General features: G+C 60.6%; 1 protein-coding gene across 1 annotated transcript in view; it reads right to left on the bottom strand.

The window, feature by feature from the left end:
* LOC119098820 (peroxidasin homolog) overlaps nucleotides 1-26,948 on the bottom strand; it is a 62,988-nt gene that overhangs the window by 6,390 nt on the left and 29,650 nt on the right. Inside the window, exons 2-19 of the mRNA XM_037221867.1 lie at nucleotides 16,767-16,838; nucleotides 16,366-16,437; nucleotides 13,830-13,901; nucleotides 12,144-12,215; nucleotides 11,194-11,265; nucleotides 9,840-10,003; nucleotides 8,610-8,727; nucleotides 7,355-7,795; nucleotides 6,943-6,961; nucleotides 6,568-6,690; nucleotides 5,924-6,053; nucleotides 4,118-4,233; nucleotides 3,593-3,642; nucleotides 2,939-3,068; nucleotides 2,553-2,707; nucleotides 1,915-2,024; nucleotides 1,279-1,512; nucleotides 417-624 (exon numbers count right to left, since the gene is read on the bottom strand). Coding sequence (XP_037077762.1) covers nucleotides 417-624; nucleotides 1,279-1,512; nucleotides 1,915-2,024; nucleotides 2,553-2,707; nucleotides 2,939-3,068; nucleotides 3,593-3,642; nucleotides 4,118-4,233; nucleotides 5,924-6,053; nucleotides 6,568-6,690; nucleotides 6,943-6,961; nucleotides 7,355-7,795; nucleotides 8,610-8,727; nucleotides 9,840-10,003; nucleotides 11,194-11,265; nucleotides 12,144-12,215; nucleotides 13,830-13,901; nucleotides 16,366-16,437; nucleotides 16,767-16,838 — 2,358 coding nt within the window. The remainder of the gene's footprint in view (nucleotides 1-416; nucleotides 625-1,278; nucleotides 1,513-1,914; nucleotides 2,025-2,552; nucleotides 2,708-2,938; nucleotides 3,069-3,592; nucleotides 3,643-4,117; nucleotides 4,234-5,923; nucleotides 6,054-6,567; nucleotides 6,691-6,942; nucleotides 6,962-7,354; nucleotides 7,796-8,609; nucleotides 8,728-9,839; nucleotides 10,004-11,193; nucleotides 11,266-12,143; nucleotides 12,216-13,829; nucleotides 13,902-16,365; nucleotides 16,438-16,766; nucleotides 16,839-26,948) is intronic.

Raw genomic sequence — 26,948 nt, 5'->3', positions numbered from 1 at the left:
CGTGCCACTGACCCGTCACACTGCCGTACCACTGACATGTTATACGGTACCCCGTACCCCTGACATGACACACTGGACCCGTACCGTTAACATGTCAGACTGTACCTCATACCGCTGACATGTCACACTGCACCCCGTACCGCTGGCATGTCACACCCCCATATCTTTGACATGTCATACTGTACCTCATGCCAGGTGTCCCAGCCACACCGTTGAGCCATGACACTGAGACCAATACCAGTGAACCGTTACACTGAGAACCATACCAGTGACCCGTCGCACCAAGACACGTGCCAGTGACCTCTTATTGTAGCTCATGCCACGCGCCCAATCATGCTGGGACCCATGCCACTGACCCGTCACGCTCACACTGGCCGGACCAGTGGGTTTTTCACGCCGTACTGGCCACCACTGACCTGTCGCACTCGTGCTGGCCATCAAAGCTGACCTCGCTGAAGGCGGGCAGCGCGTGGTCCATATCGTGGTCCACGAACTGCCCCCACTGCATCAGCATGGCGCTGAACTCGGTGTCCTCGGTGATGACGTCGGTGGCGGCCAGCCGCGAGCTGACCAGGCGTGGGTTCGGCAGCAGGAAGCCGTTGTATCGGGAGGATCGGTCGGCTCCTGGTGACCGGACGGCATGACGTCACGGACGCGGCGCCGGCAGCAGCCGACCGGTGACGGTGAGCAGCCCCGCCCCGGCTGCAGCGGCGCACCGCTGTACATTTATGAGCCGCACGACCAACGCAACCGTATGAAGTATTACGTACGCGCTGCTGAGAGCGGTCCTGGCGCGCCGGCCGGCTCGTTCACGGATACATGAGATCACAACATGTGGCGCGCCCGGCCGCGTCGGCGGAGGGGGGCGGGGGGGGGGGGGGGGGGGGGGGGGGCTCTGGAGGTGTAGGGTGCCCGCCCGCGGCGGTCGAGCGGATGTGACACTAGTCTGTGGTAGAACACCGTCTTCGTCCGGGCTTGTCGCTGTGGAGTTCTATGAAGTTTGTACGCGACGGCAATAACGGTCATCAGAGATAAAAGCACGCAAGCTTGGAACTACACATTTGGTGCTGACCCGTCGTTTTACGAGGGACGACAATGGAGCTTGCATTCTGATCCCAACACTAAGATGTCGTCAACATCGCCATCATGCGCGAACTCCGCAAGGGTGGCATTCGCAACGTCTTGCCAGTCGCCGGTTCTCTCGCTAGAGTGGCGTACGCCTCATAAAATGTTCGAGATTCGTTGAAGCTCCCGAGGCGTGGTCCGAGGGTCGCTCACCTCGGGGCGTATTGAAGCCGTTTTCATACTGGGCGGGCAGCAGGCGGCGGAAGCCGACCAGCGAGGCGCCCCACAGCGGCTGCTGCAGGTTGTTGCAGGTGCCGTCGGCGCTGCGGTAGCGGCTGTGGAAGCAGATGTTGCTGCAGTTGAGGCGGCGCCGGTGGGACGAGCAGCCGGAGAGGTCGCGCAGCCGCTCCATCTGGCCCGGCGATAGCAGGTCCGAGTAAGAGTATGCTGCAACGACCCGGCCCCAGTCAGGCGGCGGTAGTGCAGCCGCTGCCGAATACACCCAAACAGGGCAGCAACAGGTCAAGCCAGTTAGCGCACTCCGAACCCAGTACGAGACAGCCGTCCAAAACCCGCGAAACAGGTGAAGACCAACATCGAGAGGAACACGTGGTCCAAGTACACTCTCGGAGACGATGATAGGACCGCGAGCATGCAATAGCAGATCTAAAAAAAAAATCCGTTGCAAGATTGAACAACGCATTAACATGGGATGACAAGCGCTTTCCGATCACATTGGGGCCGGGACAGTTACTCCGATCACTGTTTCCGCATGCGGAACAGCTCCGAATGCAGCCCGGCTGGAGCAGGCTGCATGCCTGCCTGACCGAGCAGCGGGTGTCAGCTCACTCGTGAGGTTGAAACGGGATCCGGATTCCACCAGCCGCTTGACCAGCTCCAGGGCGCGCTCGAAGATCTCGCCAGCGCGCGCTTGGTCCAGCGCCTCGTCCGTGGGGAACCTGCGCCATGCACGGCCAAGCCGGACGCCGGTGTCACGCGTGGCAAGAACTGCGGCGACAAACCTCACGCAGCGCGAACAGAGCCGCCGCTGCAGTGGACACACCGAGTCGGTCTTCATGACGCAGAGTATCCCACACACCTGTTGCAATGACGAGATTGAGCAAACCACCCATTCTAATGCCACATACACAAGCTCATCGGTATAGAACAGAAGCGGCTGAAACGGCCTTTCGCTGTCCTGCAGAACGAGAAAACTGAGCTAGTAATTGTAGCACCGCATAAAAGCTACCCACAGTTGTAATGACAGAGATACCGAGCGCCAAAGTTGTGACGCACACCCGAAACTGAACGTACGACAAAGAAGTGTCAACAACACGGGCAACTCTCTGCTCTAAGAGGATAGTTCCCGACGCTCACTATCACAGGTTTCTATGCCTTTTGGCTGCATCAGATCACGGCCGGCCGGAGTGCCGGCCGGGGAGAGTCCAGGGTCAAGTCGGGAGTCGATCGATGCGCCAGATCTGCACCTGAAGATCTGCAGCAGCTCGTGCGGCGTGCGGCGATGGTGGCGCGGCTGTGAGAACAGCTGGCGCAGGGTGCGGTTCAGCGCGATCTCGACATCGCGCGTCGCTTCTGCCGCGCTCTGGCTGACGAACTGGTCTCCGGGACGGGCGGACGACGTCTGGCGACGGCAGCACGTCAGCGGCGTGACCGAGCAGCCACCACAATCACGCTCTTCGACGGGCCTCGGGTCGGCACTGCCCCAGCACTGCCCCCAGCACTGACACCGCACAGTCGCACCGAAGGACGGACGCTGAGAGGCAGCCTGGTCCGAAATCACCAACACAGGGAGCCGGGCGGCTGTGGTCTGATGCCCCGTGATGAGCGTGCAGTGCAGACCGTGATCACTGACCTGGGCAGCGGCGACGGCCAGGTGTGTGGTAGCCACAGCGTGGCCCACGCCGTTGTCGACGTTGCACTCGTAAATGCCGCCGTCCTGGGCGGTCAGGGTCCTCAGGGTCAAGGCTCCGTCCGTCGTGGCACTGCCGGACACAAGGCCTCGCCGTCAGGACACGCTACGGAGACTGACAGCACTACAGTTGCCAGCCAAACTCGTCGGGGAAACTGAAACAATTGTCACAAGAATCGTAACGCGACGCAGCACGACCAGATCATTTTAGTCTGTGAATGCGAGGTGGGTGTAACTTTCATGCTTGGCCATCGGTCGTTGGCGGCTGATTGTCATGAAATCGCCTGTCCTTCTCTACCACCTGTAATGACAATCTTGCTATGATACACGAATAACCAGGTGCCGGCCGGTACCCAAGGGGAGCGGCTCTCAGCTGGTGGCGCGTCATCATCCCTGACCTGTGACCCATCCCTGACCTGTGACCATCACTGACCTTTGATCCAGCCCTGACCTGTGGCTCAGCCTTGACCTGCGACCAAGCCCTGACTTGTGACCCATCCACCAGCCTGCGACCCAGCCCTGACCTGTGACTCAGCCTTGACCCGTGACCAAGCCCTGACTTGTGACCCATCCACCAACCTGCGACCCAGCCCTGACCTGTGACGTCCGTCGGCGAACAGGTTGCCGCCGACCCTCCTCCAGCTGATCTCCGGCAGCGGCGAGCCGGAGGCGCGGCACGTCAGTGCGATACTTTCGCCGAGGGCGGCCGTCAGGGTCATGGGCGGTCCGCTCGGTCAGCACCGGACCCGCCTGGAGCGCCGGGTCAGGTCACACAGGCGGAACAGCAGAGGGGCTGTCGGCCAATGCCCCGAAGTCAGGACCCGCCGGAAGGGCGGAGCGGACAGCCACGATCCCGACACACTTGAGCCGCGCCATCCACCCAGCCCTGGGGAGGGCCGGCAGTCTCAGGCAGTTTCAGACAGGTTGGGAATCAGGGCAGTCTTGAGGCCACGCAACGGACCGCAGGAGGGCGGTGGGGTGACTCGAGGCAGTGCGAGGGCCTGACTGACGAGCCGACGCAGATTTGCAGTATGATGGAGGGGGAGGGTACAATGACAATTTTACGTGCCCCCCCCCCCCCCCACGACCCTCCCTACGACCTTCCCCACTGGAAACACTCACATGGCCGCTGACATCGAGTTCGGCCTCCTCCCTGGCTACGGCCGCCTCGTTCCTGGCCTCACACGTGTACGTGCCCGCGTCGTGGTGCTGCAAGTTGGAGATTCGCAGCACCCCGCCTGGAACGCGAGACGGGGCGGAGCTTCAGTACTCGCAGAGGACTCAGCTGAGCAGCGGACTCAGCTGAGCGTACGACCGGCCGTCGCCGCTGGCGTGGTGCTCGGAGTATCCAGTGGCGCTGCGGCACTGGCAGAGTGGAGCGGTGACGTTTGCTGCCCTAATCCAGCGGTACTGCGGTACTGGTAAAGTGGAGCGGTGACGTTTGCTGCCCTAATCCAGCGGTACTGCGGTACTGGTAAAGTGGAGCGGTGACGTTCGCTGCCCTGAGACAGGGAGCTGCGCAGGACAGCGAACTCGCGCCGCAGGTTGCGGAGACCAAACAATTGACCGGCAGTTGCAGTTGCCGGACAGAGGACAGAGAAGGGGCAATACACAGCGGTTTGGCTCAGCTGCCAGACGACGGCGAAGTCACCGTTCTCAAAACTACCTGTCACATCGCACCGGCTGCTGGCGACATCATAGCAAGCTCATGATACAATGACATGACCACATGACTACATGACCACATGACCACATTACCACATGATAGCACGCTCATGATATAATGACATGACTACATGATAGCACGCTCGTGATAAAATGACCACATGAAAGCACGCTCATGATACAATAGCATGACTACATGAAAGCACGTTCATGATACGATGACATGACCACATGATAGCACGCTCAGGATGCAATGACATGACCGCATGATAACGATATGGTCGACGCATGGCCACGCTTGAACTGAAAAGAAACAACGTCATGCTTGAAACTTTCGCCGGCGCCTGATCACCTCGCACCACCACTGAGTGCTGGACGCGTACCCAGCGCCCACCTTACCCTCCGGCCAGCACAGCCACGCGCGAGCTGTGCCGGATGCGGCGACCGTTGTGTAGCCAGCTGACCTCGGGCGTCGGGTAGCCGACGGCGCCGCAGGTCAGGTCGACGTTGGCTCCGGCCGGCCTCAGCTGGTCCTGCGGCGGCGCCGTGATGCGGGGGCGCGCTGCCGGCGGCGCCACCGGCCGGTCAGACACCACACTGGCGAACGCTGGGCCGGCCACGCTCTAGACCAGGGAGGTCTCAGGATACGCCAAGGCTGAGCACGGACGCTCTGCGCACTGCTAGTGGCGTGGCACCGGGACAAGGCTCATCACACGGCACGTGAACAGTGGGAGGACGCTGGTGTACGGAGCCGCTCTCTGGACCCTCAGGGCGGGTACAAGACACCCTGGACGGAGCCGCTCACTGAACCCTCGGGGCGGGTACAAGACACCCTGGACGGAGCCGCTCACTTGACCCTCGGGGCGGGTACAAGACACCCTGGACGGAGCTAAAGGCCCGACCACAAATCGCTGGGTAGCTAGCTGATGGACGCGTATCTGTGGATACACAAGTGACGTTCAGCGCTCATGCGACATGCATTGCAATCTCACGGAGCCATCTAGTCGCGCCAGACACCGGGATACCAACGACAGGGAAACGGCTGACACGAGATGGAACGTGCACACTTTGGTGGGTCTGTGAGGAAGCAGAAGGCGAGCAGAGGCTGCTAAACCGCACGTTCGTCTCAGGAGGACATCGACGTCCTGGTATTGAGACGCTGATGTGTCACGCGGACGTTTGGTTGCGGTAACACCTATCCCTCAACTCCTCATTCCAGACAGAAGCGCACGGTGCCCTGCCGTGGAGCGGCCGTGAACTCACTCTGCAGCACCAGCTGCGCCGGCGACGACACGCGCCCCAGCCGGTTGGACGCCGAGCAGAGGTACTCGCCGGCGTCTTGCGGCTGCACGTTGATGATAGTCAGGTTGGCTTCGCGCGCCGCGAACCGCAGCTGTCGGCGGGCAGGGTGGTGTGTTGGACCGAGCCGCCGTGGGAGCGTCTCAGCTCCAGCCCTGGGGCTGGGCTTGCTGGCGAAGACGGGCGGCGAAAAAGAGCGACGGAAGAGAGCAGGAGGGGGCTGTTTGCCGGCTGGGAGTGAGGCGTGCTGGTGGGCTTCTCTGTGTTATCTGCTCCCAATGAGCGTGCAATTATGTATCGGTTCATAGTCAGTGCGGTCCTCCTGATGTGGTAACTCGGACACGGAGGTCTCTAAGCTATTTCCGCGACTTTTGCAGTGAAACTCAGACATGCCCTACTTTTAAGCAAAGCGTTTTAAATATTTGACGAAATGATATCCGTGTTCATCACTCTTCGACCTCTGACGCCCAAATGCATGCCGCGCTCCAGCCCCACTCGGCTGAGCACAAACAACCGCGCAACTGAGCACGCCTAGCCTTGATCCCTCGTGAAGCCGGGTTTGTGCGGCGCCGGCCGCAGTCGGCAGCAGGGCCGCCAGCCCGGCTCACCCGGTAGCGGGGCGTCTGGGTGGTGATGGCGTTGCCGCCTCTCAGCCAGAGCAGCTCCGGCGTCGGGTAGCCGTCGACCACGCACACCAGCTCGGCCACGTCACCCACGCCCACGTGCACGTCCTGCGGGGCACGCACAAACCGCGGCCGACCTGCCGGGCAGAACTCGCTCAGCACCGACCACCAGTGTCAGGCGCGGGAACCCTGCCCGCGCCACGGGAGCTCACACACGCAGCGGCGGCGTGTCATCAGCTGATGAGCCGACGCGGCGCGCCTGCCGCACACTGTCAGGGATCAGCGGCTGTGAGCCGAGAGTTGACTCTGACTGCTGATCTAGCCGCGGGGGTCACCTCAGGGGATCTCAGCAGTGGTGACCAGCTGTGACGCGTCGCGCCTGCCGCACACTGTCAGGGATCAGCAGCTGTGAGCCGAGAGTTGACCCTGACTGCTGATCTAGCCGCGGTGGTCACCCCAGGGGATTTCAGCAGCGGTAACAAGCTGTGACGCGGCGAACGGCCTGCGGCGACAGCCGTGTTGCAACTCACAGCGATCACTCCAGGACAAAGGCATGCGTCCCACCAGGCGCGCCGCTCGTCTCACGCCGCACGGTCTTACGTCGTCGGCCCCAGCCATGGTCACCGTCAGCGGTGAGATCCCCGCCTCCCTTCCTGTCAGCCGCCAGTGGCTGATGCCTGCATCGGCGATGTGTGAGTGGTGTTCGGGCCGTGTCGGACCTCGCTGTCTCGCGAGGACTGTGGCGGACCCACCGTCCTCTGCTCGTGCTCACTGTGTGTGGCCAGGTTGTCCTCCCTGGTGCGGCCCGGCAGCTGGAACGGCCGCCGCTGGGTCGTCAGTCGGTTGTCCTCGCGGTTCCTGCTGTCGAGCACGCGGCTCCGCCGGTCGTAGTAGCTCTGGCGCTCGCGCCGCGCCGGCCGCTCCTCCTCCTCCTCCTTGGCGAGCTCCTCCTCGCGACTCCTGGGGACTGGCGGGCGGCGGGGGTGGTGGGAGCGGCGCCTCCTCGGGCGCTCCCGGGTGCGGCATCCCGTCGTCCTGCTGCGGCGAGGAGGGCACGTAACGCACCGTCACCGGCCGCGACTTCACCTGCCCCATTTGGTTTTTGGCCATGCACTCAAACACGGCGTCCGGGTCGCTGGACGGCTCCACCATCAGCGTGCCATCCTCCAGGATCTGGTAGCCGGCCTCCATATTCTCCGGGTCGAGCTCGTTCCTGAAACGGCCATCAGCTGTGAGTGGCGAGCCCCGGACACCATCTCTCCGTAGGTGGCCTGACGCGGGGAATGGATCGGCGATAACCAACCATGCAGGACGAAAAACCGATCGGTTTTGCTTTGAACGCGACGTGGACAAGCTGTCTACCTAGAGCTAGCCACCATCCTCTCGGCCAACCGCAGAGGCCGTCCTAACCACCACTTACACAGTTTGCACTACCCACGAGCAAAAATAATCGTCCGTGGCAGCTCACATTGTCAAAAGCAAGCACGCACAGGCGTGCCTGCCTAGGATTACTGCGTGCCTCTCTCACAACTGCAAAACTAGCGTTGTGCGGAACTAACGAAATCAACGCCGCTTCATAAGCTTTCAAAGGAATAAAATCAGCGAGTTCACCAATTCCACCCCGCTTTCATTGGTACAGTTGCAGCGTCCATGAAGCTCATTACGTTAACAACATTCTATCGCGGCGCCGCATTTCAAGGGCGTATGCCACCAGTCTGTCCAAATAAGGCATTGATATCGGACCCAGTCGAGTGGCACCTGACGTCACAGAAATAACTAGCCGCGCCGACGTCAACAGCGCCGTTGGCAATTGTTCACCCGAAGAGCGCCAGATCACGAACTCAGCGTCGGACAGCAGCACAAGTTGCGCCACACACCGCGCAGTCGGGCTAATCCTCCGGCGCGAAGTGATGTGTTTACAAGTCGGCCGACAGGCGGCGCTTGCCGTCAGCACCCGGCAGCTGTTGTTCAGCTCGTGGCGGGTTCGCAAATCGTCCGACAGGCGGCGCTAGCCGGGGCCGCCGTACCTGTTGTGCAGCCAGACGATGTCGGGCTGCGGCTCGCCATCCGCCTCGCAGTGGAAGTAAGCTGTCTTGCCGAACGTGATGACTACGTTGCGTGGCTGCTCTGTGAGCTGGGGCGCCGCTGGAGCATAGGAGAGCGCGCCTCAGGAGGCGGCCCTGGTGAGACCCCCGTCGCCCGACTCCCGGGGGCGCACCAGGGACAGTGTGTCAGCTGTCTGGTGTCGGCTCGAGTGGCCCCAGTCCCAACGCAGGTGTCATGCATGGGTCAGCACGGAGAGACAGGTTGGCAGAAGCGTAGTGGACGCGAGAGGTCATATCCCTGGAGGCGAGACGGAGGATGTAGCAGCGAACGAACGCCACACAATTAGTACACGACCCGACCCATCTCGTGTGAAGATGCCGCTGCGTCGATAAAGACAAGGTCACGGGTTCAGCCCCTACTGAGACCGACCTCGGTGACCCACGCCCTCTGCACGACGACAGCCAGCCTTGCACGCTTCACCGCAGCGAGTTTTTAGCTCAGCCAACCGCGTGACACGATCCGGTACAGCTCGGGGCCGGCGGGGCGGGCGCAGCGTGGAGCGGCCGCCTCGCGCCCTTGCAAAAGTCTCACACTAACCCCGCGGGATTGTGGAAGAGAGATAAAACTGCGTTCGTGCAGTCCTTCCAAGCCCTCCCCGGGGGTACACTGCTGTCGGCGTCGCTCCACCCCCAGGACCCTGTAAGCCTGCGCTGGACCCCGTGCCAATGCAGGGGATGCGCTGTAGGACACAACACTAGGCTACGCGCGCATTGTCCTCTACATCTTCCAATTGTTAACACTATCAAATAGGCATAATACCCAGTCCAACGTAGACACTCACTTCATCACCACGCCCGGTGCCAGAACTTAGAATTTCCATAACATATTGTGGTACAAATGTCATTTTTGGGCCATTCATTCCATGCAACGTCAAATCCCTGATGATAAGTTGCTGAAATGTTGTGCAGGCAGCCGCACTCCTACTCAGCGGCAACGCTCAACCCACGCCTGGTGCACACCGAGTTTCTGAGACAAACCAGGTACGGACCCGACACCCTGACCACGACAACGCCGACAACACTGCCCATTTCACACCTTGTTTAAAGAAATCCATTCATGATCATCACGCCACGATAACTTTGCCAACATGTGCACGGCTCAACCGCACGTGATACCATTCAAACCAACGGGCGTGCGCTCGGATCGCTTACAGCACCGCAGCATTTGATCCTCGATGTCGGCTATACTGCGGCCGTTTAGTTCGGCCGGCTCCTGACAGGTGGCACTGGCTACCGACCGCGACGCGTGCTCCTTCAGCATGTGCGCCAGCCACAGCATGCGGCAGTCGCAGATCAGAGCGTTGCTGTCTAGCCGTCTGAAACGACGAGCAAGCCGCACTTGTAATCGAAACGCGTATGCCATGCAAGAGCACGTGTCTGTCGAGGTCAGCGTTAAACAACTTAATCACCAGACTCTTGTTCCGCCCATGCGCTGTTCTGCCTGCCAGATCTTAGCAGTCATCTCCTGTCAACCACTGGAAGGGGCGCGTAGAGCTCAGCTGTATGTTTGCTACTAGCTGAACACTCACGCACACGCAATACGCGTGCATATTTGCGCGCGCGCGCACACACACACACACACACACACACACACACACACACACACACACACACACACACACACACACACACACACACACACACACACACACACACACACACACACACACACACACGCACGCACGCACGCACGCACGCACACGCACACGCACACGCGCACGCACACGCACACGCGAGTACTAAAGTACACAACCATGCGTACACGCACACGGGCATGCGCACTGGGACACCCGTACGCGGTTAGCAGCCCACGCACAACGGCCTGGCGCCCAGGCAAGCTTACCCACCCACCCACTCTCTCTTTCACACGCGCAGGGTCAGTCCCGCGTCAACACCCCCGTCCACGTGGCGACAGGGGTGTCGGGTATCCGGCCCCGGCCGACCGGTCCGGGCCTGCGACCGGTAGCACCGGCCGCGCGCCGTCGGCCGGACGCCGGCCGCGGCGCGGGCCGAGACCGCCCGCCGCCGCCGCCGCGCTCCGCCCGTCCGGCCGACACCGGCCGCCGGAGACGGCCGACGCCCATCCTGAACCTGCGGTGGGGGCGAGGCGGCGGCGAGCCGGGCTCCTCGGCCGCCGGACGGCCCGCCGCACGGTGGCGCCACACGAGTCGCGCGTAAGGAAAGCAAAATAAACGCGTTCGGCGGGGCGGCGCCGGGGTTTATTTGGCCGGAGCGACGCGCCCGTCGACCCATCAGGTGGTCGCGGTTTGTATGGGCTTCCGGGCGTTTCCGACAGGTCAGAACACGGGGCTGATGGGAGACCCTGGTCAGTGACAGACGGAGAGACATTGGCGGTGACAGAGGGCTGTCACACCCTGAACGATGTGGGAGGGGTGGAGGAAGGGAGATCCCGGCAACCAGTGAAGGAGAGAAAAGGAGAGCGAGGAGCTGGCCTTGGCTGATCATAAGGAGGAATATCCTGACTATCGGAGTGTCGGATACTCACAGTCGCTTCAGGGAGGTCAGGTTGCTGAATGCGCCGTAGGGTATCCGCTGCAGCTTGTTGTTGTGCAGGAACCTGGAGCAGTAGAGGGCGCGTCAGACCACTCGTCCGAGCCCCGCTGAAGACCGCTGCCTGCCCAAGAGAGGCCCCAAAGGCCGCCCGAGAGAGGAGCTCCAGAGGCTACCCAGGAGAGGCCCCAGAGGCTGCCCGGGAGAGAGGTCCCAGTGGCTACCCGGGAGAGGCCCGACTGGTGCCCGGGAGAGGTTCCAGTGGGCTGCCCAGGAGAGGCCCCACTGGTTGCCCGGGAGAGAGGCTCCAGTGGCTGCCCGAGAGGGGCCCAAGTGGCTGCCCAGAAGCGAGGGACCATTGGCTGCCGGGGAGAAAGATCTCAGTGGCTGCCTGGGAGAGAGGCTCCTGTGGCTGCCCAGGGAAAGGGAGCCAGAGGACTACCCGGGAGAGGTCCCACCGTCTGCCCGGGAGACAAGCTCCAGTGACACTTCGACAGTCGGCTGGTAGCTGACGTCTCAATAGTCCTGGGCCAGCCGCCCCACCGCTGGCCGGTAGCTGCGGCCTCGCGCCGCCTTCAAAGGACTGCCGGCGCGAAGCCGTGCTCCGGATCGGCGACTGAGTGGAACAACAGGCCCCCGGCCGCAGGACAGGGTAACTGAGCGGCGCTGCGGCCCGGCTGGCGGCCGCCGCGGGGTGGCGCTGCGGAGATGTCCCGCCGGCATTGTACGCCAATCACTCGGCTAGACAACCCGCACTATTGTGTGGCGTGGACACAGCGGCGAGCAAAGTGGCGGCCATCTAAGTGATGCGTTATTACACATCGCACCAGCGACGCTCAGACGACCCAGTTCATCAGCCACCCTTTCCGAGACCTGAGGTGTTGGGCGGACATCTGACGCGCGCACGCGCCGGCACGCCCCCGCACCGCTGTGCCACATACTCACAGGCGCTCGATGGACGGTAGGTTGCTGAACGTTTCCGCGCTGACATCCTCAATGTAATTGTAATGCAGGTACCTGGGAAAACGGTTCATCCATAATTCAGAGCGGGGCGGGCGGCGCCTGGGTGCGCGTCGGCGGTGCGCTGGCGGGTCGGGCCGGGCCGGGCCGGGCCGCTCCCTCCCAGAGGACACCGGCCCCAGTGTGACAAATACGGACCGGTCGGGCGCGCCGACCCGGCGTCCGGACGCCGCATCGGTCAGCGTCGCGCGCCGCCCTGGGGTCGGCGTCTGGCGGCGGACAGCCGACCGGCAGGAGGTCGGCAGACGCCGGCGGGCGGCGGCCGGCGGGCGCCGGCCCGGCTCTGACGGCTGACGGCAGCGACGCCGGCGACCGGTCGCACGGGTGCAGCGGCCGTCACAGAGCCGCCGATAAGTTCGTGCTCTCCGACTGGGGTGCGATGCACGCCCATCACGTGTGCGCTACTCTGCGTGGGGGCCAGCGCGGTGGCCAGACATCGCCGAAAATGAAAGCCCTGTCATCTGAATTGCGTCGCAACGCCTGCTGGAAGTCGTGCTGGGACTCCGGACGTTCTTTCACTGCCAGCATTGCCAAATATGCACAGGACAATGCGCTGCACATCAGCAGCGGTCACAGGGGAGGACAAACCGCGGACATACCCGCGCGTGAGCATGTCCCGGGAAGATAGATGTTTCGCCGGCGCCTCTGACGGCAGGCCGGCGTAGTACCGGACTAGCGGCGCTCAGACATGCAACAGCCATACATGGCCGGAGCAGGGCTAATCGGATCGCCCAGGGCAGCCAAAGCGTCGGCCGGGAGTCCGATCGCAGTGCCAGCCTGAACGGAGCGCCGGCGAGCGGCGCTGGGTTGGCAGCGTGCACGGCTGCACATGCTGCCAGCACGTGCCGCCGCCCCGGCGCCGCCCGAGAACACCTGCCCGGACAGGCGCGGCGGCTACGCTTGATCTGACCGGGCGCTGCCGCCGACTGACACTAGCACACGAGACCGCACGCCGCCAGCCTACGTCGGCCGGGACGGGAGCGGCCGCCGCACTGAAGCGGCCGGCGGGCAGCTCCGAGACGGCCTACCGGCCGCTCCGAGGCCCTGAGACGGCCGGCGGGCCGCTCCGAGACGGCCGGCCGGTCGCTCCGAGGCCCTGAGACAGCCGACTGGCCGCTCCGAGGCCCCGAAACGGCCGGTGGACCGATCCGAGGCTCTAGGACGGCCGGCAGGGTCAGCTGGTACGGCGCACGCCCGCGGCGGTGGTGACGAGGGGACATCACTGACTTCTGAGCCAGGTCTCAGTGAGCGCCCGGAGGACTCTGGGAGGGGAGGAGGAAGAGAGCAGGCATTGTCTTTAAGATATGGACAAGGCCATACAGCACACCTCAATTACATTGAGGCCTCAGACCTCAATTACATTACAATTACAGTGAAATATATTGTACACCTCAAAACAGTCGCTGCACAATCGAGTACAATCGAGTCGGAGCTTCACAGTCTCACGACGTTAAGCTAGAGCTGAACGATTTAGCGGTCACTGAAAATACAAGTAATTATAAAAAAGGCCAAATACATTGCAATAATTTCTGAGCGCACAACTATTCATCCACACTTCATGTTCCATGTTTCATAAGCCCTGGGCTACGCCGACGGAGAAAGCATACTCACAGTTGTTCTAGCTTCGGCATATCGTGGAAAGCCTCGCTATCAATGTGGCGTATCCTATTTTTGTACATATATCTGAGAACAAATGCACCAGAACGTCAGCACGAGTTGTTGCCTAAAACGCCAGCAGCCATGCAAGCGGGTCCATCTTGTGAAACAAAACAGCAATAGGTATATGTCGAAGATGAGTCGAAAGATACCACGCAAATGCCATCTAACAACAAATACCAAAGCCTATATAACCACACATAGCATCACAGCAAACACTACAGCCATCATTACTGAAAGCTTAGAGCCGCGCAAAAGCAAGATTCAATAACATATGCCGTCACTGTGAAGGAAAACACACCATCACTCTTTTAGCACCGTTGCTCTCATGTCGCTTAAGCAGGTATCACGTTGCGTATTGGAGGTGTCCTCTTCAAGTGATGGCCCTCGTTTAGAGGAGCCGTCGGATGCCGGCCATTTGAATTACATATGACCTCGTGAGGTACAGCAGGCAGATGCCGGTTGTTTTATTCCGACTGCATTGATTTTATACGGCAGGCGCCCGTTAATATTTCAATCCCGAGAGACCATATCAGGTAAGTTATGCGCCTCCAGTTGTTTGGGATCACAAATGACCTTGCAGGCATAGGGAAGGTGAGGCGGTGTGATTCAGCCGTTTGTCTCTGAATGACATCATCTGGTGAGACAGGCACGTCTGTCACAGCTGATACCAACGCTAAAATTGGAACCAATAGCTCTGCTGGATCCCAAATAACCGTATTTGGCAATGACGTCCTCTGACAACCACCGGATATCAAATGCCTGCATTTGGTAAGGTGAGCGTTTGCTCGCTGATAGATGCTGAGGACCGGTATACGGCGTGCGCCCGCCGATAGAGTCGAGGGCCGGTATACAGCGTGCGCTCGCTGATAGATGTCGAGGGCATGTATACGGCGCGCGCTATGCAAGCACGGGCTAAGCCGGGCAGGCTAGGTGTCGTGTTCGTCTTAAAGAGTACCTAACATGAAATTGACCTAGGACATGACAGCTCGTCGCAACTTCATCTGGATCGTCCTCTGACAATGGAGCGGTAGTTTGATTTGGTAGCTCTTGCGTTGGCGGGTACGTGGGGTGGGGTGGGGGTGCTTGCCTCTATTTTGGGGGGAATATTATGTAAGATAGATAAGGAAGAAATTGAATCGTCAAGAGTGGCCATGAAAAGGCGAGTGATAGTGATATTGGTGAAGCGTTTGGCTGTACTCCACAGAAAATTCATAGCGTTATCAATTAACATTCAAAATGAGAGAAAATAATCATAAATGAAATGGGAATGGTAAAGTTAAAAAGCTTTCCCGTCAGGCCACACATCAAACGCTCCGTCAGCACACATGGACGTCATGCGTTCCAGTCCGCACTCGTGCTGAGAACAGATCGAACAGGGCCTGGGACAGAGCCTCGTGCTGAATTTAGACTGCTTGGCCAGGGACGGGGACGAAATCGGCGGCTTTCGCTAAGCCGCGTCGTACATGATCAAAATAAATGTTGAGAAGCGCAAACCTTTATCAACAGCAAACAATGAGAACATGACAAGATTTCAGACTGGAATCCAACAAAAAATGATCAAATCATCTAATGTTAAGAGGGATGACGTCTATGCCGACCAACGTTTTGGCCAGCACCAAATACCAGGCATCGGAGCAAAAGCCTGTTTTAGAGCATCGCCCCATTTGGTGCTGAGAAGTTCATCGACCTGACAAAGGTGATTCCAACGGAGCAGCACGAGGTGCCGTCACACAACACAAAAGCGCGCCGTCTGCCAGCGTCGCCCGTCTCTCCAGCACAGGCTCCAGCTGTGCCGCCCGATAAGCCCGGCTCAGTCGCCCGCGCCGCACTCGATTCCTTTGTTTAGTCATACGTCCCGACGTGAACAAACAATGGCGGTCAATGTGACTGGCCGACGGCTCACGGCGCTGGTGCGACACACGCACGCACACCAAAAACGGCCCGGTCACCACAGCTGTATGGCGGGCCTCCCCGCGGTCCGGGCGGGCCTCCCCCGAAAACTGCGAGCAGCAGTGTGCAGCCCCGGACGTTTACGCACACCCCGACACCGACCTCCGCGTGCAGGAGCGGAGAGAGTGCCCGCGTCGTGCGTGAGAGCGTGTGCTGAGAGGATGAACTGCGTGTTGGTATAGTGAGCTGCATGGACGGCCGATCCCATATTCTCAAAACGCACACGGAATAATACAATCGCACTTTTATGTGATTTGGGCACTGTCGTAAAACCCCATCGTGCATTTAAATCAAAATGGCGGCGGCGCATCATTCATCCCACTGTCTGCCGCTAACTGCCGCCGGGGGATGACTACCGTTTGCAGTAATGGTCAATCTGTGCCCGAAAGACCATACAGTAAATCATTGGGCAGGATTAGGACGGGCGGCTCTGCAGCGCCGGCGGGTCGCGGTCGGGAGTCGTCGGCAGGCCTCCTCGGCGCCGCCGCAGTCCGCAGTCAGCCGCGGCCGCCCGGCAACAGTCGCCCGCCGTACTCACAGATAGCGCAGGTCGTCCAGCCCCGCGAACGTGCCCTTGTTCAGCTGGCCGATCTTGTTGTTGTTGAGGAGTCTGGCGGCGGACGGGGCAGCACGTGAGGGCGGCAGGGCACGCGCGGAGCCGCGGGAGAGGGCGGTCGCCGCCGCTGACGCTGGGTGAGGGCCGGGCAGCGCAGTCCGGCCCCGCCCAGAGCAGGCTACGCGCGCAGCGCCGGCGCCGGCGCGCGAGAGAGGGTGGCCGCGGCGACAACACAGGGTAGCGTCTCGGAGGCGGGGTAGCGCGACCTGGCGCCCGGGCCGGATGCCAAACCCGGCGCCAACCATCAATGATGACGACCCACGGACAGAGTACGGGGTCACAATCCCAGGGATGAGCTCCTCGCTTGAAGCCGGTCGACTCACAGTGTGTTGAGGTTGCGCATGCGCAGAAAGCTGCCCGGTGGCAGGTGCTCGATCTCGTTGAACCTGAGATCCCTGGAAGAGAGGAGATGTCTGTCAAATATCTAGTTGTTTTTCACGCGAGGTGAGGATTAGCGTGACGGACCAACCAGGAGTTGCATGCATCACGAACAAGTACTGGACATATCTGGGTTGACCGGCCAGCGTGTTGCGGATCATACTGACCAATAACGATTGCTCGCCTCACTCGTTCCCCGAACGGCCTTGGTCATAGCTGACCTGCTCAAAGCCTTCATCGGGGTTACCTGTGCAGAAACGTACTTCGAAGGCAAAATGCTCTGTGTTCAACATCCTACGATGTAAGGACGTTGGAGCTCGCAGAAGCTGCGGGGAGGTTATGACTCGCTCCTCCCGCTTTCCTTCTACTTCTGAACCTCTCCCCAGCCCTTCGAGCCTGTAGCCACCCTTCACTTTGCTTTCCTTGTCTCACTGCGTAATAATAGCCTGGGGAACGCCTGCTCCTGCGTGAGAAAGGCAGGCATTCTCAAACGCGAATGCTTGAAATGTTGAACGAAACGTGAGCCCATCTAGCCGTTGCTTTGGGGACCAGTGAATCAAGATGTTGACAGGAGCATCGATCTTCCTTTCATGAGGTCGATAAACAGAAGTACACTGATATATAGTGTTCGTGCATATGTCTGCAAAGAATAACACTTAAAAATCGTCTCGCATTGGGCCTGACAAGACCGGGGAAATTTAATACGTGAAATCGAGGCATTCAAAATGGGTTACAATTTCGATTAAACTGTGACCAAAGCATAGGCACAAAACGAAAAATGGATGGGTATTGTTTCAATAAACTGGGCTGCTGTCTCTGCTGCAGATCTCATGGCCCAATCTATGTTGGTTAAGGCCACAGCAGGATGCACTAACAGCGGCTTTCGAAGACCGTGGCATGAACTACTGCTTGGTCGATTGCCGACACACTTTTGGATCGGATCTAGTGATAGGCAGCTCGAAATTTGGCGGGTAATACCAAACGTATTTTTTGCCCAAGTCGCTATGTTTGAGGACTACCTGCAACGGTTTGGAATGCACCCACAACAAAAACACCGTGGGTCAATATGACCCCAACATGAGAACAGAGTTAAGGTGAGGCTTCCAGAATGCATATCATGACGGACGGGTGCAACTGCATGCTTGAACACGACATAGTGCCGACGCGTCCTCGGCATAGGCCATCACTCATAGGCAATGTGACTTGTCTAGTCAAACGTCGACACAAGATGAAGGAAGTTAAAGCCTAGTCTACTGGAAATTTCAAAGTCAAGCGCTTACAAGTTTAACAACTTTTCTAGAGAAAGTCTAATGGAGATTCTGAGGTCTCTCGCACGACGGAGGTTGAAAACACGCTGGTACACTAGCCTCCCCCCCCTCCCCCCCCCTCTCTCTCTCTCTCTCCTCTCTCTCTCTCTCTCTCTCTCTCTCTCTCATCTCTCTCTCTCTCTCTCTCTCTCTCTTCCGAAACCTCTATGGTGACCAGCCAGACAGCATAAGATTAAACATACACGGCATATTTAGTTATTTATTTGTTTGACATTAGCTACCACTCCACACAAATAAGTGGTTACACACACATGGCGTGGACTTCCAACCCGCCGTTTGCGAACAGGCCCGATTTCAAATATTCGCCATCATATTTGAATATCGTTATAAGATGTGTAAGGGGTGAAAACAACGGTTTCGTTGTAAGCTTGTGATGCGGCAAATGCCATCCACATGATGCAAGGCTGTCCGCAGTCTGGCATTACTGGTACGCCAAGATTACCGCACGGTATAACCTATTGCCCAGGCAGTCAAGCTGATTTATGGAAGTCAATTGCTCTCTTTCACGAGGGCTCATGGTATGAATCTATCTCTGGCCACCTGCACAAAGAGATGCATGGTTACTAGGTAGCCAGGTGCTCAGCCAGGCGTTGATAAAGGTGCAGGAGAAACCTGCAATCAAGTAGTCATGTCGTTCCACGTGGCTCGAGAAATCTATTGAGGTGACCTTAAGGCTAGCATTCGTCACAAGTTAAAATCATTCATATTATGTCTGTTGCATACAAAACATACCTTAAAATATGCGGGGAGAGGGGAGCGAGCTCCCTCTCATCCCCGCTACGCCTTGTTGCGGCTCTGCGCCGGCGCCGGTAGAGATGGAGGCTGTCTCCTCTCATCCCCGCTACGCCTGTTACGGCTCTGCGCCGGCGCCGGTAGAGATGGAGGCTGTCTCCTCTCATCCCCGCTACGCCTTGTTACAGCTCTGCGCCGGCGCCGGTAGAGATGGAGGCCGTCTCCTCTCATCCCCGCTACGCCTTGTTACGGCTCTGCGCCGGCTCCGGTAGAGATGGAGGCTGTCTCCTCTCATCCCCGCTACGCCTTGTTACGGCTCTGCGCCGGCTCCGGTAGAGATGGAGGCTGTCTCCCGGGGCGACCGCTGCCCTCGCCGCCAGCGGCCGCCCGGGGACACCGTTGGAGTGGCACGGCCGCCGCCGCGGCGCCTGATAACGAGCTCGTTACGCCCCATCCGGCTTAATCAGCGGCCGTAAACCGTCCTGACCACCGCCGGGCACAATGGCTCAGACCGTGACCCCCTACGTCTCCGCACTCTGTGCATCTGACCACCCGCCGGCACACCGGCTCAGACCGTGCCCCCTCCGCCTCCGCACGTCCGCTGGCATCTGACCACCGCCGGCCCACCGGCCCAGACCGTGACGCCTCCGCCTCCGCACTCGCTCGGCACCTGACCCACCGCCGGCACACCGGCTCAGACCGTGACGCCTCCGCCTCCGCACTCGCTGGCATCTGACCACCGTCGGCACACCGGCAAAGACCGTGCCCCCTCCTCCTCCGCACTCGCTGGCACCTGACCGCTGCCGGCCATACCGGCCCAGACCGTGCCCCCTCCGCCTCGCACTCGCTGGCACCTGACCACCGCCGGCACACCGGCCCAGACCGTGCCCCCTCCGCCTCCGCACTCGCTGGCATCTGACCACCGCCGGGGACACACCGGCCCAGACCGTGCCCCTCCGCCTCAGCACTCTAGGCTGGCATCTGACCACCGCCGGCACACCGGCCCAGACCGTGCCCCATCCGTCTCCGCACTCTGTGGCAATCTGACCACCGCCGGGCACACCGGCCCAGACCGTGACCCCTCCGCCTCCGCACTCGCTGGCATCTGACCACCGCCGAGCACACCGGCCCAGACTGTGCCCCCTCCGCTCCGCACTCGCTGGCATCTGACCACCGCCGGCACACACCGGCCCAGACCGTGCCCCCATCCGCCTCCGCACTCGCTGGCATCTGACCACTGCCGGGCACACCGGCCCAGACCGTGCCCCCTCCGCCTCCGCACTCGCTGGCATCTGACCACTGCCGGGCACACCGGCCTAGACCGTGACCCCTCCGCCTCCTCACAACCGCTCAGGCGGCTGCGAAGAGCCCGATATGGGACTTTGAGTGCCACAGATTATCGGAGCATGCGTTCACGGGAAATGTAAGGGTTGTCGACTTTTCGGTCACCACGCTCGCGTCCTCCAGTCATAATTATAAAAAGCAGGGGCGCCAAAATAGTCTTAGCGTCGTCAGGACGTCCGTAGTCCCCGACTCCGCGACTGTGTGGTGGGAACCGTGCACAACTGTACAGGCTCGCGGCTGTCCCACCGGGCGTGCGCGGGAGCGGCGGAGTTCTCAGGCCTCGACAACAGACGAGGCCCGAGAGCTGGCCTGGGTCCGCCCACTGCCCGAGCCGGGCGGGTGGGTGGCAGCTATTGAGGCCGTGGGGCGACTCACTCAGGACCCTCGCCCAGTCCCCACGCGTCCAACACAGTATCTTTCACAGCAGGCGTTAAATTGGGTTTGTCCATAGCGAGATTAGGCTGTCAGCTAACTGTTGGAGTCCCCGGTCAATATATGTCCAGTATCTAATTCATCAACACGAATGATGGGTGTGTTTCCTCATGTTACATATTTCATAGAAACTGGACCCCAGATCACTGAAGCTAAGTTGCACATTACGACTCACGAAAATGTCACGACAGCTTCATTGCATGCGGAATGTTAGTGCCGATCGAATCGCAATTGAATATTTGGATCCACCTACCAGAAGGACATCCAACTTAGCCAACCGGGTCCCCGGAGATCACGCCAGGAGATCACAGCGGGAGATCACGTCAGGAGATCACAGCGGGAGATTACGTCAGGAGATCGCAGCGGAGGCCAGCCTGGACAGTGGCCTAGCGCTGGCATGGTGACGGTGGGCGACGGCGGATCCCCAATACCGCCACAACTACACCGTTGCAGCAATTCTAATACGTCGGTCAGGACGAGGATGGACTTCATTGCAGCTGACATTATTCTTAGGAATAGTTTGGTCTGACTGAGACGGATAAAAGTTAGTGTCGCGGCACCAGGCAGGGCACATTGCTCCTGTGTGAGGGTGCACTCGTGTGTCAGTCCCCTGCAGTGAGCCCTTGGAAACGAGCCCCCGTTCGCACAAGCGGCTGCTGGCAAAGAAAAAAAAAACAATGCACGCGACGGGCTGGCTAGGCCCTTTTCGGCACGCCACGACATGGAATCACGGCTCGGCGGGCTCCGCCAGCTCACGTCGGCAGATTGACCTTTGCACTGGGCAAACACAGCCCAGGGACGCCGCCGCTGCACGGCCGCTTCGCTGGCGACCAAAGGCGAAACAGCGAATTGTCTTAAACGATTCAATACAGCGGGCGAACAGTCTAGACTCGCCCCACGAGCGTGCCTCGTCGCGGCTGTCGTCTGCAGGCCGGCGAGTTGGCCGACTGTACGCTGCTGGACGTGTCCCCCCCCCCTGCCTGCCTGGCCGAGGGGGGTAATCCCGTCTGGCGTCTGCTCAGCCATGTCGCGCCTGTTTGACCCGCGCAGGTGGCCGTGCACGGCCCATTAGGACTGGGAGAAGCGTGCACGTGACGTGTAAGCATCGCCCTGAGCTCCTGACCGGCACTGTGCACCGGCTCTGACCAGCGGAGGCCAGTCCGGCGGCGGCCGATGTCCGACCAGCGACAAGCAGCGCCTGCTGGGCGTGTCACCATTGCCTGGCTGGCGTGGGTGTGACTTGCACACGGCGCACCTACCTGCTAGGTCGCAGCCTGGCACAGCAGTTACCCACGCCAGCCAGCCAGCGCTGGCCCAGCCAGCGCTGGTCCAGCCAGCGCCACCGTCCTATCAGCCCCATCGTCGGCCCGCCTAACGATGAGCCGGCGCGCCGGTCAGGCAAACAGCCGGCCGTGACGGCGGCGTCACGGCGGCACGCGGCCTGCCGACGCCTCGCGCAGCCGCGGCTCACCTCGCCGCCGAATTCTGCCGCTCCAACTCAGGGCGCGCGGCTTCCGAGCTGGCGACCCAACGTGCGGTGTCTCCGACACCTGGGTCCGGACGTTCCGGGCCGCCAGACGTCCGGACGTTTCTGGGACATCTCCGCCAGACACCACCGCCTCTCAGCTCATCCGGACTTCAGCGCCTCTAGCGCGACACCCGGCTAAGAGGGCGCACCAGCCGAACTAAGGGCGGCGTATTTGCTCGTTGTTTTCGATATCCAGCGACTCTACCTAGGTGCCTGGTCTGGCAGCCGTTTTTTGCCGCATTTCTTGCCCCGTGGCGGCCCACCCCGTTCACAACCTCGGCGTGATGCCGCTCCTATTATTCGCCACATTACACTTCAACCCCCCAGAAGAGAAGCGACCATGGTTTCTGACACACAGTACTCTCCGGGCTGTAATCGACTTTGGCTTTCATTCAATCCTTTTCCTGACCATCGACCTGGAAGCTCGGTTGGTTGAAGCGTCTGTCTTCCGATTCACCTGCCCGTGGCGAAATGATTCAAGATGCTTTCAGGCTCGCTGTTTTCCTTAAATTGTGAGATTGCGACCGGTGGCAACGGCTTTGCTAAAGGCCAGGTGACGTCGAAGGGCAGGACGGACCGTGCTGAAAGTTGCGTGGTGTGGTCAGACCTCACGCAACAAACACTGTTTAGCGAAGGCTCTGATTTCAGAACTTCCTCCAATGAAATTGCTTGGACCGAACCTTTACACAGCCATTCATGAATTTATCTGCTCAGAAGAATTACACTTTCTTTAGGTGCTTTCCACCCCTGACGACTTCTTCACTTGAAACCGGCGAGACAGACATCGGCTTAGAAACCATAGAAGCCATTAGAAACCACCATGTTCTGTGTGTCTGTCCCCCGTACCGTGCGAAGGTCAGGCTGGTGATGACGTCACACTGTAGGCGAGGTCGTCACACTGATGATGTCACACCGCAGGCGAGGACGGCTGCGTCTGCCGTGGCAGCTACCCGATAACGTCTACTGGAGTGGGATGTGGGCTGCAACACGCATTTGCATAGGGTCGCCTGCTGACGTCGACCCTGTTGTCACCGCCGCCCGCTCATTCCGAGCAGTCGGGCGCCGCACCCCGCCACACTGGCGCTCGGGCTCGACCAGCTGCATCGGTCGGTCCCCGTGTACTCACAACTCGCTGGCGTTCCCCGAAGTGCAGACCACCACAGTGGTCTGACCAGCTGGCGGCGTGAGGTTCTCAGCAGCCTCACAGGCCGGCCTCTCCAGTCGGCGCGCGCGGAGCCGTGCCCGGACACTCCGAACACTCCGGCGTCGCCCGAGTGTCCGGGAGCAGCTGAGCCCGAGTGTCGCCGGCGCCGCGTAACCCGCCCACTCCCGCGGAGCACTCCCGGGTGCGGCGGCAGCGGCCGGTCACCGGTGGGCCGCTGACACCGTCCGCAGGCGAACCTCCGAACAACAAGACGCGCGAACTTTGCATTCGGCAATCGTTGATAGAAGGTGGGACAACATAGTTTGACCCGATTCACATGTTAAATATATTTCAAAAATGAAAACATCCCCCGAAGTTGACTGAAATACCTCAAAGACGAAACGATGCTATACTCGCCTACTCTAGCATAGGGGCGAGCGATTTTCCCCGACGCCAGAGCCAGCGATTTCGTCAGTGTGCGACAGCTCATCGCGAGCGCCCGGCGCCGGCCGACCCCCGGCTGTGTGGTCTCCGGCTCGGTGGCATTCATTACCAATTGCTTTTCACAGATAGCGTGGCGGCGGGGCGCAGCGCCTTATTGATGGCCCGTAATTCGGCGCGCGCCGCCCGCCGCGTTACGCCACCTCGAGGCGCCGGCGGCGTCGCCGACCGCGCCGATCTCACGCGCGCGGCGACTGTAAATCCCCCGAGAACCCCGGCGCAAGCGGCACTCGGCGCCGAGACGTGCACTTCGTCAGGTATACTGCCGGTGTGTGGCCGAGCTCGCCTGCAAAGTAATGGCCATCGCCGAGCAACGGTAATTTTGGTGATAAAGCGCCGTCTTAGATCAGCGTCATTTGAGAACTCGCTGTCCTCGTTCGGCGCCATTTCTGTACAGCCAATTCAGGTTCGTATTTGTGAGAGAAGGGCGGTGGCAAATCGTCTCGATCTTATCTAACATCTACCTATTGAGCGCGTCGAGGTTCCTTGTTTATGGAAGGGCGGCCCGGTGTCGGACAATACAGCCGGTGTTTATGCGCCGGGTCACGAGCCGCCATCTGCGGGGACGGCTGCCGAGGGTCGGAGGCGGGCGCGTGCGACGCCGACCCGATCTCACAGCAGTCCGCTGGCCGCTCCCGACGGCGAACCCGTCCGCTGACGCGCGGCCGCGCCGCCGCGCCCGTGAGTGCTGCCGTCCAGTCCCGGACGCGCCCCGTCGCCACGTTCGCAGGTGTCGCCGGCGCCTCCGGCCATCCGCCATCGCGTCTCGATCCACACCTGGCCGTCTGCCGTCCAGCGCAGCCCAGCCGGCCGGCTGTCTCGTGGCGTCAGGCGTCCGACCCCGGCCGGCGCGTCCCCGTGTCGGCCAGCCGCCGCCGCTCGCCGCCCGACACGCAGACACGCATTCCGCTCCCGTAATGAGCCGGCGTGAATGCGCGCCGCGGCTCCGGGAGCGACGGCGCCGCGCCTCCCGCCAGGACGCCGCAGACGGACGGCGGCGGCCCGGGCCAGCTGCGGGCACCCGCGGTCATGCGCGGTCCGTGCGGTGCCGAGCCACGCTGGGCGGAGGCCCCGGGGCGAGGCCGGGTCAGTGATGTGGCCAGGGGCGAGGCCGGGTCAGTGATGTGGCCCGAGGCGAGGTCGGGTCAGTGATGTGGCCAGGGGCGAGGCCGGGACAGTGATGTGGCCCGGGGCGAGGTCGGGTCAGTGATGTGGTCCGGGGCGAGGCCCGACCCGACCTGACCTGACCTGACCAGACCAGACCAGACCAGACCTGAACTGAACTGACCTGACCGCCGCCACAAGCGGCCGGGCCTGTCTCGGGACGCCAAAGCCAGACGCTGCAATCAAATCGTATTCGGAGAACGTGGGAAAACGCCGCTGATTAATTCGGCGTTGATCAGGGGGGCCAGATATGCTAATAGACCCCTCCCATGTAATTCGCTGCTATCACACGGGCAGTGCAAAGTTATGAGATGGCGAAGCCGCTAGCTTTCATCGTCATGTCAGTACCCTACCGTGCCGAGGCCGGCTGCTGCTGGAGCGTGTAGCTCGCTTGGGACGAGCCAGGGCTGCACTCGGGTCAAGCTCGGGCCGCACTCGGATCGTCGCTCAGCGTGCGACAGAGCGGGCCAGGCGTGTGAACTGACCCAGTTTGGCCAGCCTGTACGTCACAAGGAGACAGACAAAAGCGCGTACGCCGGAACCCACGTGGCGAGCTCGCAGGAGCACAGCGGCTCGAGCACATTCCCGCTGGGGATCACACCCCGCTGGTCGCTGGCTCACACTCCTACTGAGGCTCACACCTCCGCTGGACGCTGGCTCACATCCCCGCTGGACACTGGCTCATAGCTCCGCTGGACACTGGCTCGCACCCCTTCTGAGTCTCACATTCCCGCTGGACGCTGGCTCACACCAACGCTGGGACTCACATCCCCGCTGGACGTTGGCTCACATCCCCGCTGGACGCTGGCTCACACCTCCGCTGGGGCTCACATCCCCGCTGGACGCTGGCAAACAGTCACTAATGAGCGTCCCAGAAAACAGACATGTCAACACAGGGCTTGTCGGCATATAATGACAGGCAAACAGGGACAGTGCTACCGAGCAGCCACCGCCATTCTGACAGCGCGGGTCGCCAACCCAATTACCCCACTCATCTCGGCGCACAGATCTGTCAGCCAGCCGCCCGCAGCACAGCCGTCTAAACATTCCGATGTCCGTCTCAGAATGGCACAGCCGAGCCGGGTAAGAGCTTTACCCAGTTCATATTGAGGCTCTTGATGAGCCAGACGCCTGATTCGTGGTAGCTGCCATTCCAACGAGTTTCATTCTTCATAACATAGCCGTGCCATGAACAGACCTTGTTCGTGGGAGCTACGACGCTTATCTCACCGGATGTTCACCGTGCGCGACAACACTACTAAAGAAGCCATGATGAGAATAAAACCATCGAAAATCTACCCTGTCATCCTGAGCATTTAACAATGACGTCGCCTTACGTTTGGTTACCACATTTCTTCATGGACGCTGGAGGTCTAAGCCAGTGAAACCGCCTGCATCTGAGCTCCTTCCTGACTCGATGCCGTCATCAACCCCCGAGTCCTGAGTGGCCAGCGCAGGCCGCTCGTCGCCGTCATCATCCCCTGAGTCCTGAGTGGCCAGCGCAGGCCGCTCGTTGCCGTCATCATCCCCTGAGTCCTGAGTGGCCAGCGCAGGCCGACCGACCGTAGGTGTGTCTCCGCTGGGCTGGCTCGGCTCGGAGAGGTACCAATGCCCGTTCCAGAGAACCGGACTAGAACTGGTGACAGCTGAAGAGGGCTGTCGACGGGAGATCAAATCCCGCTTGTCGCCCGCTGGGAAACACGAGTCTCATTTAACGAAAGCTGCTGCTGCGAGCAGACTCGGTTCAGCCTCAGCTGGGAGCGGCCGCTATCTGGTAATCTCATGGGTCGGTCAGACGTTAGTTGTGACCCGCAGTCGGCCGCCCCATCACACAAGAGTGTGAAAAATGAGTGAAACGTGCGAGAGTCTGCATACCGCTCCTGGATCTCATTCTGTCGTTACGCACATTCATGCAAGCCTCGTGCACCAGAGCCGAACATCAGTAAGTACCAGA

Source organism: Pollicipes pollicipes, unplaced genomic scaffold (genome assembly GCF_011947565.3).
Source record: "Pollicipes pollicipes isolate AB1234 unplaced genomic scaffold, Ppol_2.1 Scaffold_4740;HRSCAF=5597_pilon_pilon_pilon, whole genome shotgun sequence".
Lineage (NCBI taxonomy): Eukaryota > Metazoa > Arthropoda > Thecostraca > Pollicipedomorpha > Pollicipedidae > Pollicipes > Pollicipes pollicipes.
Note: the sequence above shows the minus strand (reverse complement) of the source record. Positions and strands in the feature narration are given on the sequence as shown.